This window comes from Symsagittifera roscoffensis, chromosome 3 (assembly GCF_963678635.1).
Source record: "Symsagittifera roscoffensis chromosome 3, txSymRosc1.1, whole genome shotgun sequence".
Taxonomy (NCBI): Eukaryota; Metazoa; Xenacoelomorpha; order Acoela; family Convolutidae; genus Symsagittifera; species Symsagittifera roscoffensis.
Window position 1 is genome coordinate 82,831,656 of NC_087064.1, and position 17,192 is coordinate 82,848,847.

The 17,192-nt window shown below is 33.1% G+C and overlaps 1 protein-coding gene across 1 annotated transcript; it reads left to right on the forward strand.

Moving 5' to 3' along the window:
* The first annotated feature begins 2,612 nt into the window (after positions 1 to 2,612).
* LOC134841868 (uncharacterized) lies at positions 2,613 to 16,761 on the forward strand. The gene is made up of 4 exons (XM_063857910.1): positions 2,613 to 2,766; positions 12,167 to 12,447; positions 12,851 to 12,925; positions 16,351 to 16,761. Exons 1-4 carry the CDS (start codon positions 2,613 to 2,615, stop codon positions 16,759 to 16,761), a joined length of 921 nt encoding a protein of 306 aa, XP_063713980.1.
* The last annotated feature ends 431 nt before the right edge of the window (positions 16,762 to 17,192 follow it).

A 17,192-nucleotide genomic window follows, 5' to 3' on the forward strand; every position in this document is an offset into this window, starting at 1 on the left:
CCCCATTTTCAATGGTTAGAACAAAAATCTAGTTTGATTGGGAATACCAGCTAGTTTGATTGATAATTTTTTTTATATCTTCATAACTTGAAATTTATTCCTCATGGCAGAGCAGAGCGTATGATGAAAGACAAAACGATGTAAAAATGAGTAACTGAAAAAGAAGATCTGATTTCACAAAATTCTAAGTCTACAAAGCTGTTGATCCGTAAATTTTGTTTGCAGGAAATTTTTTTGTTTCACTTTTTGCGAGCAAGAAAAATAGAATAGAATTTATTTACTCGCAAAAAAAAGGTTTTGAAATATCCTTTGATTTTTTTTTCAATTAAGCGCCACAAAAAATTAGCAATTGGCTCGCTGGAAGTTTTTGACTCGACCGGTTTTTTTGTCATTTGATACTTTTTTATAGTCGCCCCATTTGCGCAAAGCGGCAAAAAATTGAACAAAATTTCTCTCTTCTTTTTGTAAGAGTCGATGAACTTTTTTAAATGTTTTTCAGGAATTACAGATCATCATGATCAACTTGCATCAATGCTAGAAGATCAACTTGGGTTATCTATGTGCTATAAGGTCAGCCCACGGTGTTTTCAGACTCAATATTGATTTTTCGCGGTTTCAATTTAACTTTGTCCTTAAGTTCAGTTCAGTTCCTTTGTTAAAAGGAAGGGAAACTCCATCATCGAACAGCAAAATTGTAAAGGTCACAAAAAATGTGATGGATTTCTAAGTTCAAAACTGGATTTTTGGCCGTTTTTTGTTTCCTTGCGTTCATTGACTCTTTTCCAACTGTCTGTTGGTTATTTTTAAATTAAAGAACTGCGGTCGTATCATTATGCCGTACTTGCATAACAACCGGCTAATCAGTTAGTCTAAAAATTATTTTGAGCTTCTAAGGACGAATGTTTTCGATTGATGTTGATATATCAAGTTGATAAAAGCAAACCTTATTTTCTGCTTTTCAGGTTTTCGGTGATGGAATTAAGCACAGAGCTTCAGAAAGTGGAAGGCGTGAAAAATTTTGCTCAAAAGTGCGACAAAGAATCGTTCGAGACGTTACAATGTTCTCTTCTCAAGACAGAAAACCGGGAAGTGACCGAAAACTCCTCGTTTGTCAAAGATTTTTACAATTTAGTCCGAAGCCCACAAGTTGAAGGAGAAAATAGCCTGTATGGAAAGACCATTGAATTGTGCGTGCAACTTTGTGAAAGAATGAAACTGGAATACTTAAATGATCATAGAACGCTTCAGTTCATATGCAGGAAGGCAGCTTGGATTTTGCTGAAAGATGAGAAATCGTCTGATTTTGTGGAAGCAATTGAGTGCGCTGTTAATTTGGGCAAAAACAGTGCCAAATGGCTTTTGGCAAACAGTATCCAGAATCCAAATTTGAGTCTAGTAGGCGAAGTTCATCAATCGTTGTTCGAGCTAGAGCTGGCCAGAAATATTCTAGCAGTCTTTAAAGGTCTTGTTTCGTTCCTTTACTGCAAGTACTTGTCGATTGATTTCACCAATCGAATTCAATAATTCGATTGGTTTTGAATCGGTTTTGTATTTGTACTTTTTTGAATTAATCTAGATGACTTCGCAACACTCGGACAATGGGTGAAAAACAAATTCTCCGAATTCAAGACTTGTTCTCCAAACTTGTCAAAAGCATTGTGCGAAGTAGTCTTCAAGTTTATTGAAACTTCATCAGACAAAAACGGATCTGAAAATCAAGAAACGAACAATATGAAAACTGAACTTATGCAAGTTATGTTCAATGTGTTGCTGGTCGCAAAGTTGGATTTAAATAACTGGGTCCATCAAATATGCAAGTTAGTTCAGACTCTGAATAAAGAGAATCGGATCACCGAGGCACAAGAGGTGTGTGAAATTCTGGAGAATGAAGTACGGGAAGAAAACTACCCAAGCCTTCTTGTCCTGAAGTTGTCGGTAATTATGGCCGCAAGTTCTTGCAGCTCACAATCTCAGTACACGCAATCGAAACGTGAGCAGTCTTCTATTGTGAAGGTAAAGCTGCAATGTGTAATTTGTGTTTCTTTGTGATTTAATTTTATTAGAATTATTTTCACTTGCATGTTGTTTGATCAGTTGATCCCAGAGCGAATTAATGAATTACGTAATTGGGCTCATTTTTTTGTTAGTCAAAACGATATTCCGACCTCTCCTAAAATCTGAGAACAGAGTGTTTTTTATTGAGTTTTTGAGAAATCGGCGTGCTTTTTGCAAAAAAATAGGGTTGATGGTTTTTCCGAACCCAAACACGGGATTTGTGTATGTGTGTTATTTCTCGTGAAAAGGTTGCTAGTGTAAAACAAATAGTTCTGAAAAAGAAAAACACTCGGTTTTCACTTTCTTTCGCTCGATTTCTGTATGGCTCCTATGTCTAATCATTGAAGTAAATGGCTGTTCCTCCAAGTCTGTTTTATGACAACTTTTTGGAATAGCTTGTTGTGTATAATTTTTCAAAATTCTAAGCGGCTCGGAAATTTTTTCGTTGAAGTTTTAAACCTCAAACAATGTGAATATGAAGTCATGTCATTTCTTTTAAGGAGTTCGTCGCAGTTGCGTCTAAAGAAGAGCACTTTGAGCTGTTTTTCTCCTCTTTGATGACTCACAGAGGTGTGGATTATGTGGAATCTGCTCTTCAGAATATCCTGAGGAAGCTGGAGTGTGAGAAGAGCGAAGACAAGCTATGCAATTTGCGGAAGGCATTTGTTGACGTAGCTGTAAAATCTGATCGACCGCAATTATTACTTGGAGGTATGCCATTCACAAAAAACGTCATAACTAAATTGCAGTACTCTGTTAATTATGCCAAAAGAGTGGTATAGAGCAACAAGAGGTCATGGCTATTTTCGGAGAGAAGTCAACATGTCAAAGTCACGTGAATATGTTACTCAATTAGCCTTTTTCTCGGGGGCGTAATAAAGATCTTATCAGATTAATTTTTTCACCTGAGTTAATTTTTGGGGGTATATGGCCGGAATCATTGGGGACAATTTGTTCAATTGTTAATTAAGTGGATAAGTTAATGATCGCTGAAGGGGAATAAAATCTTATCAGATAACTATTTTTCACTCAAAGTAATTTATCGTAATTGATTTGGGACTCGCTGAAGATTATCAGCTTATCGGGAATTCAACTCAAATAACTATAATCATTTTTTCCGGGTTAATGGTTTCCAGTCTTAGATAAATCCCTAAACCCCCTGAAAATTAATTATCTTTGATTAAATTATTTAATTAATTATCTTTCTAAAGTTTTATTGAAGTTTTGAATTTTCAGCTTCATTTTTTTCTTAAATTTATATTTTGCCAATGAATTAAATTCAATTGATTGAACCAATAATAGTTTTTCTTGATCGATCCACATCGAAGCTAAGGTTCAGTTTTTTTATCTCATTGTTGCTTTCCTAGCAGTCTTAAAATTTAGAAACGAAAAAATTGACTCTCTCACAATCACTTCTTTTGCTGGAATTTGATCAATTTTGAGTATGTTCCAATTCAACTTTTTCAACTCCCTTTTTGATTTAACTATCTTTCAAACCTTAACATTTGATCAATCGAAAATCCAATATGTTTTTCATCAACGTTCCTCATCAAATCTTCATCTTGCAAATTTTATGAGAAAGTTGCATCACAAAAATTTCGAAAACAAATCACCTGGTCTTTTGAGTTCTCAAATTCCGTGCTCATGCATCTCTCAATAAACTACTGAATCCCGTGTTTTCATAAGTGAGTTTTTTATGAATTGATTTTTAAGTTTACAAAAAAATCAATTCCACTGTTATCAGTGAATTTAATTAAATTCATCGAGACAGCTTCTGAAATTTCCGCTGCTCGTGAAAAATATTGCTTATTGGTACATAGAAAAATACCATAGTGTACTTGAAAAAATCCAATATAAAGTGTACATTGAAAATTAGCATAGTGTACGTAGAATCCTCAGGAAATTTTAATCGCTATTTTTGAAAATTTCTTTTCTACGCAAAAATCACTTCGCAGTGAAATTAGAACACATTTTCTTCAATCAAAGTTAGAAATTTCCTAATAAATTTTTTTTGGAAAAATGACAAATTTTTTACTGATTCAGGTTGAATCGTGTTAGCAGCTATTCACCTCATAAACTGAAACAATTTGCAAGAAAAACAAACGTTTTTCATAGGTTGTTTCGATCGAGTAGATTACAGTTTCGCGTTTGAAAAAAGAATATTCATGTCTATTCCATCCTAGGGAGAAGACGGTGTAATTGTGAATGCATTCAAGTCATTAAAACAAAAACGGTCAGTTGATAATGTGACGACGACTCCTGAGTTTTATTTTGCAGAGTACATTAATTGAGTCGATACAGTAATTATTTCGGTACAGTATTTATGTCGGTACAGTAATTATGTCGGTACAGTTGATTCCGATGTTCAAGACGAACAAGATTTAGTGTAGTTTACTCAAATCATTTTGAAAAACGAACGCTCAGTGTTAGAGAAAATATGGGTATTTGTACACTTCCATAATGCGTACGATACCATTTTCTCAGCACGATGTTTATATGCAACCAATGACAAAAAATCAGTTAGAACTTGTTATGGTTCAGGAGGCGGATAGGGTGATATGTAATTTAGAAAGTGACTGGGATTTACGAAGAATGATTAGCTGAGAAAATGACAAAGATGGAACGAATCAAACCAGTATTCAGAAGACACTATCTAATAACGCAGTGTCTCCGGGTCCCTTCACTTCTCCGAGTGCTAATAAAAAGATAAAACTCAATTTTCACTCTAAAAAGAAAACTGACGCCCCAAATGAGACCAACTTGAGTAGATCAAAAATTTCATCGAACGGCGGAAAATTCGAAATACACAGTCAAGCGAAGAAAGTAAAAATGAACCTGAAGCTTGTAATTTCTTCATAACAAGGCGAAAAAGTTTTTGCTGTTTTTTAGAAAAGAATGAATAACAAGGACTGTGGAAAAATAAACGCAATTAAAAATCACGAACAACAAGTTTTTACAACTTCAGTATAGAGTATAAGTAAGATTAAGTTCAAAAGAGTCCACAAAAGTCAATTCACTGGAAGTTTTTCTAACAGATGTTTTAGAACAGCAATTTTTTTCATAAAATAATCAACTTCGAAATGTTTAAAAATATTTGTAAGGTACAAATTTGATATTTGTAGATATTTGTAAAAGATATTTTGAAAATTTCTTAAAATTAAAAATGAGTCTCAAAAGTGTCTTGGAAAACAAAAAAAGGAAGCTAAAAATTTTGATCTGAGAATCAAATTTTAAAAACCAACTGAAACCTCAAAATAAAAAATTGTGACCTATAAGTTTTTTACCTAGAAACAAAATTTATTTATCTCTCAGAAACGAAAAAAGACATTATATACTTACATGCCATAATTATTATTTAAAAAGCTTTTTGATTGAATCTGATGAGCCTTGAGAAGTCAAAAAAAGATAAAGCTTATATGAAGAAAAAACGCCAGAACATTAACGGAAAAATAAGACGAAACAGAATTATTCAAAATATCAAACTCCAGACTAATTTAAATCTAGATAAAAGCAAACTGAGGAATTTTTCGAAAAGTTACTTGATTACAAAATAAAAGTACGTTTGTTTCGTTTAACAGAAATAAAGATGAACCCAATGAAAAAGAAAACCATCAACAAAAAATTCAGAAGTTTCAAAAATAGTTATTTTACATGGTTTGCGGAAATGCTTTTCTTTGTGAATTTGAAATCTAATCAGAAGAAAAAGAACACATAAAATGATTGTTAATATGAAGATAAAAATGACGAAAAAAAACTATAAAAACGGTCAAAACAGCAAAAGTTTGATAATCTCAATGTTTTCGAGAATCAGTCAACTTTAAAATAAATTAAAGTGAATCGAAAACTTTTGCTGCAAAACTATTTTCAAAAATCAAACAGTTGAAAAACCTGCGTTTCTTTTATCTAAATTTAATCATTTACCGTTTTTGTACAGGTGGATTTCATTTTTGACAGATGTTTTAGGGGCTTAAATAATCTCCCTCTATGCAAATGATACACTGGTTGAACCTATTTTATAAGTAGTAATGGAGTTAAGAGGAAAAAAGAAAATATTTCCCATTGAGGATTTCTCTGTAAAACTAACAGGAAAAAAGTGTCTTTATTTCAGCTACAGAAAGCTGTCACCGAACATTCAATACTCCTGCTAAAAAAAGTTTCTCATTGATATTCAAGATTCAACTCAAATTTAATTTTGGTTTTCACTTTTTATTCATTTCATTCAAAACTGGGAATTACTTCTCTCAGAACATTCGTGTCTATTCACGCTCATAGTACAGTTGTTTCTTATGCCCGGTTTATAGAAAATGTTGCTACACAATCTTGATATCTCACTAAATTCTTTTTAGTATCTGCAAGCAGATGACAAAGAATGTGAACCTGAGCCCCATCTGCAATAAGGAAGTTGACTTCAGCGAACCTTGGGCATGAAGTAAAGGTCATGTAGTTTTTTTTACAAATTGTTCAACTTTGCAGTTTTCCCTTGTTTATTTTTTTTATTATTTCGGAAAGAACAGTTTTTAGGGTTACACCACTTGATCGCTTACAAAATAAATGTTCGAAATTTTTTGTTTGACGGTTGGCTTTCTAGAACGGGAACTTTTTTTTTGTCTTTTTAAGGTCTCCAGCGATATTTAAATTATAAACTGGATGAATCGTTTGATCTGTTTCAGTTCGGGCGAACTTTTAAGACAGACATTACTCCAAAGCCGATCACTTTGTACCGACTTCTTTTAAGACCCAGAGCTCTTCTTCTTGAAGATTGATTAATCATCTCTCCAGAACATTGCGAATTTCTGAAGACTGCATGAACCACTAAAAGATTACAAAAGAAACGGAACTTTGTCTACTAATTTTCAAATTCCTTTCAACTTGCTTCGTTAGATTTTGCTCGCAAGGAATTGTATTTTACTTGGAGTAAAATGCGTCCTCATGAAATTTTCAAGAGACAGGTAAAGTAATAGTTGACGGAGGTTTTTTGTTAATTTTTCCACTGAAATTCAGGATTTTTTTTTGCGTATTTTGTGGAGTGAACTGGTGAAGATACGTTTACCCTAAAAGGTTTAACATTTTTTTTATTTTCCGATTTTTTCTTTGAATAAAACCTCAGCTTATGATAAACTCAAATATCAAAAAGTGGTTGATACCTATCGCATAAGTTGTTTCAAAAAGTTTTCAGCTCACAGAAGGATTAAATTGGTTGATTGTTCATTAGACAACCCTGATGACAATCATGTCACCAGGTCAATCGATGTGACATCGAAAAGTTAATTACTTTAAATTGTTTTCTGATGAAAAAAGTTTCAGAATACCAAAATATGAAGTTCATCCTAAAGCGTTCCAAATGGCGATGAAATCAGATGTGACACCAAAGAAATATGGATCGAAGTGATTTCATCTTTTAACCTCAGTTCTGTTCAAAACAACTTAATAGCTAGATGAAACAAGCAAAACGGATCCGCTTCAATTTTCTAATTGCCTCATCACATATTCATCCAGATTATCGAAAGTTATGCATACAAAAAATCACCATGCCCGGCAGATTGATTATCGATTGACCTGGTGACATGATTGTCATCAGGATTGTGTAAGGAACAATCAACCAATTGATTCCTTCTGTGAGCTAAAAACTCACTTTAACAATTTATGCGGTAGGTATTAACCAGTTTTTGATATTTAAGTTTATCATAGACTGAGGTTTTATCGACACAAAAAATCGGAAAACTAAAAAATAATGTTGAACAGTTTCGGTTAAGCGAATGTTCACCAGTTAACTTTTTGTTATTATAATTACGCAAGAAAAGTTACTGAATTTCAGAGGGAAATCCAACAAGAATCCTCACTCAACTTTAATTTTCCCTGTTTTTTGAAAACTTCATAAGGAAGCCAATTTAATTCCTTACGAGCAAAATCTAATGACCAGCAAGTTCAAAGGAATTTAAAACAGTAGTAGACAAAGTTCCGATTCCTTTGTTACGTTTAAGTGGTTCATGCAGTCTTCAGGAGCTTGTAATGTTCTGGAGAGATGAGTAATCGATCTTCAAATAGAGGAGCTCTGGGTCTAAAGTGAAGTCGGTACAAAGTGATCGTTTCTGGAGTGATGTATGCCTTAAAATTTCGCTCCGAACTGAAACAGATCAGAAGATTCATCCAGTTTGTAAGTTGAACATCGCTTGGATTCCCATGCTCTTAGACATCTAGACCTTAAAAAGAAAACCGTTCCCGTTCTAGAAAACCGACTGTCAGACATAATTTTCAAAAATGCAGTTTGTAAGCGATCAAGTGGTATATCGCTAAAAACTGTTCTTTCCGAAATTCAAAAAATTAAACTAGGGGAAACTGCAAAGTTAAACAATTCGTAAAAAAACAACATGACATTTGCTTCCTGGCAAGGGTCGCTGAAGTTAACTTCCTTAATGCAGATATGGCAAGTTCTGCTGAATTTTTTTACGCAAGAATTGCATATCTGGATGTCTCAAGGACGTTTTACGCGGTGTTTATAGTGGCTCGAGTTCACATTCTTTGTCATCTACTTGCAGATACTGTAAACAATTTAGTGAGACATCGAGATTGTGTAGCAAAGTTTTCTACAAACCGGGCTTAAAAAGAACCGTACTCTAAGAGTGAAAATTTCATTATTGCATTGCACTGAATACACACGTGGTGAGATGGTTGTGAGATATTGGTCTGATGTTGTTTCTTGAGTTTCAATTTCTCCTCTAGCAGACAGGGCATTCGTTCGTCAGTGTCTCAATCATCGACTAATTGAATTGTTTGTTAGTTCTTTCAAAAAGTTTGTTTAAGTTTGCACCAATCCTGAAACAAATTATCGTTTGAGTTATCAGTTTTTAAAATTTTTGAAACAACTTTTTGAAGATTTCAAAAATTTTTCATCATTTTGTTACATAATCAAACGTTTTCCATCAAGTTTAATGCTGTTTTATTTCCAAGTTGCCGAAAAGCTTAGTGCAAATTGAATAGTCGTGTTTTTCAAAAGGGAAAGTGCACTAAAAAGGAGGAGAGACACGAATGTTTTGAGAGAAATAATTCTCAGTTTGAATGAAATGAATAAAAAGTGAAAACCAAAAATACGTTTGGGTTGAATCTTGAATATTGGTAAGAAACTTTGTTTGCAGCTGGAGTTTTTAATGTTTTGTAACAGCGGTCTGTAGCTGAAATTAAGACATTTTTTTCCTGTAATTTTTACAAGTAAATCCTCAAACGAGAAAACTTTTCTTCTTTTTTCCCTACTCTTCATTTTTTTTTATACAATAGGTTCAAACACCGTATCATTTGCCTAGAGGGAGAGTTTTTGAGCCCCTAAGACTTCTGTCAAAAATGAAATCCATCTGAACAAGTGCTTCTAAGTGATTAATATAAGATAAAAGGAAGTCAAGTTTTCAGTTGTTTGATTTTTGAAAGAAGTAGTTTTGCAGCAAAAACTTTCAATTTGTTTTTGGTTATTTTAAAAACTTGACCGATTCTCGAAACCATTGAAAGTATCGAACTTTTGTTGTTTTGTCCGTTTTTAAATTTTTTTTTGTCATTTTTATCTTCATATCAACAATCGTTTCTATGTTTTTTCTTCTGGTTAGATTTCAAATTCCGCAAACCTTGTAAAAAAATGTTTTGTTGACTTTTGAATTTTTTGTTGATTGTTTTTTTTTCATTATTTTCATCTCTATTTCAGTTAAAAGAACCAAACGGTCTTTTTCTATGTTCAAGTAGTTTTCGAAAACTTATTCAGTTTGCCTTTATGTAGATTTAAAATTAGTCTGAATTTCGAAATTTTTAATTTGTCTGTTTTGTCTGTTTTTTTGTCCGTTTTTTCTTTTTATCAGCTTTCTTTTTTTATTTCCTCAATGCTCATCAGATTCAATCAAAAATCTTTTTAAATAATAATTATTGCATATATGTAAATAATGTCTTTTATTTGTTTCTGAGAGATGTTTTGTAAGTTTTCAGTTGTTTGATTTTTGAAAGAAGTAGTTTTGCAGCAAAAACTTTCAATTTGTTTTTGGTTATTTTAAAAACTTGACCGATTCTCGAAACCATTGAAAGTATCGAACTTTTGTTGTTTTGTCCGTTTTTAAATTTTTTTTTGTCATTTTTATCTTCATATCAACAATCGTTTTTTCTATGTTTTTTCTTCTGGTTAGATTTCAAATTCCGCAAACCTTGTAAAAAAATGTTTTGTTGACTTTTGAATTTTTTGTTGATTGTTTTTTTTTCATTATTTTCATCTCTATTTCAGTTAAAAGAAACAAACGGTCTTTTTCTATGTTCAAGTAGTTTTCGAAAACTTATTCAGTTTGCCTTTATGTAGATTTAAAATTAGTCTGAATTTCGAAATTTTTAATTTGTCTGTTTTGTCTGTTTTTTTGTCCGTTTTTTCTTTTTATCAGCTTTCTTTTTTTATTTCCTCAATGCTCATCAGATTCAATCAAAAATCTTTTTAAATAATAATTATTGCATATATGTAAATAATGTCTTTTATTTGTTTCTGAGAGATAAATAATTTTTGTTTCTAGGTAAAAAAATTCATAGGTCTAATTTTTTTATTTTGAGGTTTCTGTTGGTGTTCAAAAATTTGAATGTTTTTTTTTCAGTTTTTTATTGAATGAAGTTCAAACCTTGGATCTCACGTCAAAATTATTGACTTCCTTTTTTTCTTTTCCAAGAAACTTTTGAGACTCATTTTTTGTTTTAAGAAATCTTCAAAATACATTTTTTTTAAAAAAAAATCTACAAATATCAAATTCATAACTTACAAATATATTTAAACATTTCGAAGTTGATCGTTTTATGAAAAAAAAAATCTATTGGAAATTTTCCAACTTTGATTGAAAAAAATGTGTTGATTGAAAAAAATTTTTTTCCATTTTTGATTGAAAAAATGCGAAGCAGTGAGAAAGGTGATTTCTGCGTAGAAACAAAATGTTCAAAAACAGCGATAAATATTTCCTGAGGGTTCTATGCACATTATGCTATTTTCAATGTACAGTACATATTGGATTTTTTCACGTACATTATGGTATTTATGTACATAGTTTTTTCACGAACAGCAGAAATTTCAGTAACTTGTCTTGATGGATTTTATCAATTTCGATGGTAAAAAAAGGCGAAAATTTTCTTGATTTTCTTCAGTAGAATATATTTTTTTGTAAAGATAATATTCAATTCTAAAAAAACTCCTTTTTAGAATACACGGGTTTCACTAGAGTATTGAGAGTTAGAAGAATACGTAAGTTTGAAAGAGATGTTGGATGATGTATGAGGAGACAGGATTCAGTGATAAATTGAGCTAGATAACGATATACGTATTTAGGAAATCAGCTGGATAAGGAAGTAGTAACTCAAAAGAAAAGTATAATTCAGTTCTTCTGAATAGACCCTAAAGCTCAAAAATAATTAATTTGTGGAGAAGATTGTAAAGAAACTTGAGAATTTTCAAGCTCATAGATATTGTTTTGTAAAACTTCGAAATAAAATTTTGTTTCGAAATTGTTAGAAGTAACTTTAGCTTCGACGAGGAATGCTTAGAAGAAGCTCACAAAAGCTATCTTTATCAATTTAATGTTAATGCTTAGATGTAAATTTAAAAAATTTGAGTAACCAAAAAACTTGAAATGTGATCTACTCAAAGTTCGTCTGCATTCAAGCAATATCAAAGATCTTGTTGCGAAAATTCAAAAAATGAGTTTTTTTGTAGATGAATGCAACTGCAAAAGAAGAACAATTATGAGAGATCAACCAACTTTGAATTCATCTAAAAAGGATCAGAATTTTTTCATAGAAATGTTTTTGTTTATTAGAATAAAAAATTTCATGAAACAGTCATTTTCTCAATTCCAAATCAGCCGAACTCCTCCTGACCACCTTCGTATCAGCTCTAAGTTCGGCCCTATTAGAAGTCGGCTTAAGAACAAGGTGATTGCATTTGTATTTACCAAATCAACCAGTGCTATCAGTATATTGTTCCTAACATTCATGCATTGAAAATTCAAATAAGTAAAAAGACCCGTGGCTACTTATTATCATTTGTGAAATTTCTATCATTGAAATTCAAAATTCAAAAAAATTCATTGCGTATTTTTGTTAATATGTGCTTCAGAGATAGCGCAAATTGCTCTACAAAATGTAGAAAATTGCCCACTGGCAATTGTGCAACGAGTGTGGAAGTATGCCGAAAGCAAAGGAATGTTTTTGGAACAATCGATGCCGAATAAGTTGTCAGAAAAGCAAGCAGGAGATATCTATGATGACCTAGCGATGGATACAGACGGGAATAATAATAGTAGTCGAAATGAGAGAGATTGCTCTGTTAGGCTGATGGCTCTTGCGGCCAATTTAGCAGTGAAGTGCAATGATCCCAGATTGGACAAAATTACAAAGGTAGAATAATATCTTTCCAGCAAGGCTAGCATCGGTCTCAATCGCAGTGCATATCAACTTATGTAGAATCCTGCGCCTCCATAAAATTTTGACTCCTCGTTTTGCTGACTCACACTGGCAGTTTTCGGTTTGTTATGATGGTTTGAAAAACGTTTGATTGAACAAAAATTAATTCTTTCAATGCATTCAAATTTTATACCATTCTTGTGACGCTATACCCGCGCAATAAAAAAAACAACTTCTTTCGGCAAATGTCGTGTATCGGTTAAGTTTTGAATTCCCTCAAAATACGTACTGCATAGAGTCCATCTAGATTTCTAGATTTATGATATTATAATCCTCCTTTTAATGGTGTTAGGAAAGTTTGACGCCTATCAAATGATTGGACTATTTATCTTTTCAGGCGCACATAATTCGTCAGTTGTCTAGCCTCTACATACAGGAGCAGAACTTCCAAGCAGCAACGGAAGCATTGAATGTAAGTTTGCTTTTTGAGCCATTATAACGCTGTCGTTCTTGATTTCTTTAGCAAAACTGGGGTCGAAAAAGTTATTTCTCAAAAATACTCTGTGAAAATAGTTTTCAAAGGGTTTAACGAGTTATGGTATTACAAATTGTGAATCATTTTCTAATGGTTCTGTCCAGGGTTGGATCTAGGATTTTCTCGAGGGGGGGGGGGCGGATTTTTTAGATTGACCAAATTGATTTTCCGGGCTTTCCTAAAGAACTAAAAAGACGCTGTTTTGGCCAAACTTTCTGCATTCTTTTTGGCGCGCGCTCCCCCTCAAAGTTAGTATATATTGGCGCCATTAAAAAATTTTACGGTCAGTCGGCCGAAAATGGATTTCTTATAAAAAGTACCAAAGGGGGACCCTTTGGGTCGGCAGGGGGTCGAATCCCTGAGATGGGAGGGCAATAGCTCGGTGCTTCAAAAATCAGAGCCAATCAAGTCAAAAAAGCTTTCTGGCAACCTGACACACTTGATATTTTCGACAACCTGACCCTGACCTATCGGCATTTTGACATGCCACAATGGAAATTTAAATGGTCTCAGAAAACCAGGGTATTTTTAATGGCATGCTTACGATGGCAGTTAGCAAGCGTTATCAAATCGGAATATAGACTTTTTCGGGTTAAAAATTTGTTTTAGACAATCCATTGATATATTGGCTCATAATGAATTGAAATTTCGTTGGGTCTCCGGCACCTTTGGTCTGGAGAAACTAAACACGCCTGGGATAGCCCAGTTTTTTAGTTTGAATCTGAGCAGGACCTGTTTTTTTTTCAAATGGCAAAGGTTTCGTTTCACAAATTTGTCGGCTTATGATTTTTCTGCTCATGTTTTGACGGTTTAGTTGCCACATTTTAATTTTTTGTCGACTTCTGATTTACTTCCAACCAGATTTTTTCCAACCAGATTTTTCCAACCTCAGTAGCAAATATTGTTGCGACTAAACCGCAATATTCGTTGCGTTTTAAAACAACAATATTTGCTGCGTCGAATTCGCTGCGTCGAATTCGCTGCATCGAATTTGCAATAAGATATTTTGTTGCACCATTGAAATTAAGTTGCACCTTTACAGCTTATTGATAACATGTGCTCTGACATTCGAATAGTTATCAGTTTACACAGTTGATGCATTTTTAATTCATCAAATGAAACGAAGAAAGCCATTTGTTTCAAACAGAATAACGATAATAAAATCTCGATTTCAGAAATTTTCTAACTCAATATATCTCGCAAATTTTTGAAATGCATAATTTATACATAATGTGGCTTTAGGGTTTGCAATTTTTTTAACTTGCAAAACTGTATCTTTTTGTATGTGATGCTACTTTTGCTGCATCGAATTGGCAACTTATTAGCATATGTAGCTGCATTATTGGTGGCTAGTTTTTGGGGGTTTCAAGCATCCGCGGCTGATCTGTGCGCAACTTAACTAACATTGACTTCGTATATTTTTTTTGCTTTAAAACTAGATTTGACGCAAAAGGTTTCGGATATCGCTGCAGTGACCTATTTTTGGGCAGTTTCAAGGTGAACATAAATAAATGCTCCCCCTCGGATCCCATGAAATGCTGAAATTCTTAGAAAAGAATTTATAGTTCAAAGTTGTTCCTGAAAACAATTTTGCTTTGGCTTCTTCAGTTTTTCGATTTAATTTTGTCAATTGTGCGTCTGGACTTGTTTTCCGCAAATATAACATCACTCCTAACAACATTTCGAAGTTTTTTAAAATGTTTTTTTTTGGACTTAGTAGCTCTCCTTTTCTTTCCTGTTTCCTTGCTCGCAATGTTTTCTTTATTTGGTATCGCAAGTGATATATGACTGAAATTCAACTGCTGTGTATCAAGTTAAGTTTTTCTTTCATCAAGACATTATTTAATTGGCCTTTCACATGACACAGGTTTGAGAAGTCTTTATGTTGACATGTTTAAAAAAAATGACAAAATTTTGCGACCTTAAATCTGTTTTAAGGAATTTTACGTTTTAAATTTTCAAAGTCGTCTACGATTCGAACCATCCATCTGTTGAAGAATGAATGCTTAAACTGTAGAAATTTTTTCCTTCCTTCGCAATGCAAACTTTTGTAAGCTTTTCGTCTCCGTGTTTAATTGAAAATTGAAACAGGTTATTTTCTCAAATGAAAAGTCAGATGTTACCAGGGAACCCTCAGCGGTTGTAAATATGGCTCTAGATATTTCTGATCCAATCTTTTTAATTTCCGAGATATGCCATTTTTAATGGGTTTTTAGTTTTTTTTTTTTCGAAAAACGGATATAAAATTATTAATAAAACATGAAACTCTGAACCCTATAATTATGTGTAGTCGGATTACACTTAGGACGTGTAAATTTTTCCTGCAACTATTTCTGCTCAAATCCTTTGAAAATTAAAAAAAAAAGATTTAGAATAACTTAAATTTGAAACTTTCAACACTATGATTGGGTGTTGTCTGAGTATGCTCAGCGGATGCAAGTCAAGTTTTACTGCTCAAATCATTTTGGCTTCCGAGAGACGTCTTTTTTTTCTTATTCCTTTTTTCCTTTGAGAAACTTTGATTTAAAGTAACTCTTGAAATTCTCTATCCTATGGTGCATTGCTATCAAAGTGTATTCAGGGGTCGCAAATACGGAGTGTTTTGAGTTGTTAATAAAAAACTTAAATTAAAAAAAAACATTCTGAATACTTGAAACTCTGTATCCTTTATGGGGTGCTGTCAGGGTACTTTCAGTGGTGCCAAATCAAGCCTCCAAATATTTGTGCTCAAAACCTATTGGTTTCCGAGATATGGCGGTTTTTTAAATGTTTTTTTTTTGCAATAAACTGATGTAAAACAGCCAAAAATAAAACTAAAACTCCCAAGCAAATGATTGGGTGTTGTCGGAGTACACTTAGCAGTTGGAAATCTGGCCTCTAAACATTACTGCTAAGATCTTTTTGGCTTTGGATATGAAGCTTTTTTTAATGATTTGTTGTTATATTTTGAAAAAATGTTTTTGGTATAAAGAAATTAACTCTGTTTGATGTTAATTAAAACTTTTGATTTTTTCAAAAATATCAAAAAACCGCTGTATGCTGTCGGACTTTAGGGGTCTTTTTTGGTGGTGAAATTTCACATACCTGAATAAACTTAGTAGTTTTAGAAAAATGACCATTTTATTCAAAAGGTCCCTCGTTTGACTGGCTTGCCTAGAAAAGTTATGCAAACCGGTGTTAATAATTCTAAGTTACATCGCTTGAATGAATAACTTGCCTCAAAATTTTTGAAATTTAGCATACCGAACCACATTCAAAATATTTCAAAGCTCTTTGCTTGAATAGTTTGCTCAGAGAAACTAATTTTTTGCAAGCCGATTGTTTAATGCTTGATAGTGGGCCAATATGGCTCATCGTTTCAGGAATCGTTCAAACTGGATCCATTGAACCCTTTTCTTCACTACCTCTGGGCTCAAACTTGTATTTGCCAGGGCGATTTGGCCTCTCTGGAAGTCCAAATTGAGCGTCTTTGGAAAAATCCGCTGTTAGAACTGGACGCCAAGATCGAAATCATTGCTAATTGTGTTCTTAAGTGTTTTGAACGTGACTTTAAAAAGGAGGGAACTAACATAGCTTTGAAAGTGATCAGAGATTTGCCTTCGAAATGCAACTCCGCAAAGGCAATCAGTCTCGGTATGATGTTGCTGCAAAAGGGACAGTTTGATGATAGCACTGAGAATGTTCTGGAACTTTTGAACATGATTCAGGATATGATTGAAGATAAACTTTACTTACAAGGCATGTTTGGTAAATTTTTCACAGAATTCGTTTAAGTGTAGAAACGATTAACATTTAAGTAGATTACCAAATGTTGTTCACAGTTTAGCGACTGTTGGTTGGGCTTTTATCATTGTATCTCATCCTAGCAAGCTTATGCACCCCCTAAAGTGTAGAAATCTAATGTGCGGGTTATATTTATTGTAAGTGGAAGGGGTTCATCATGGGGAAAAATTAAGCTCTCTAATACCAAAGATTAAACGCTTGATGGTAGAAGCAGAAAAGCAACGTCAAAAAGCCTAGACTGTAGTGTGATTAAACCAGTCGAGGTATCACCAGCCGAAAATGAGGGGAGCATAAAAACCAACCACAATTTACATCATATTAATAGAATTTTGCATAATTGTTGTAACTATGATCCTAATGGTTTCAAGCGAGTGGAGTGTTATACTACGAATCCAGTTTTTACCCATTCCGCAACGTAAAC

Excerpts from the sequence above, each read along its gene's own strand:
- LOC134841868 (XM_063857910.1), top strand. The coding sequence starts at position 2,613 with ATGACTCACAGAGGTGTGGATTATGTGGAATCTGCTCTTCAGAATATC. Across the intron at positions 2,767-12,166 it reads ACCGCAATTATTACTTGGAG|AGATAGCGCAAATTGCTCTA; the intron begins GTATGCCATTCA and ends TATGTGCTTCAG. Across the intron at positions 12,926-16,350 it reads CAGCAACGGAAGCATTGAAT|GAATCGTTCAAACTGGATCC; the intron begins GTAAGTTTGCTT and ends TCATCGTTTCAG.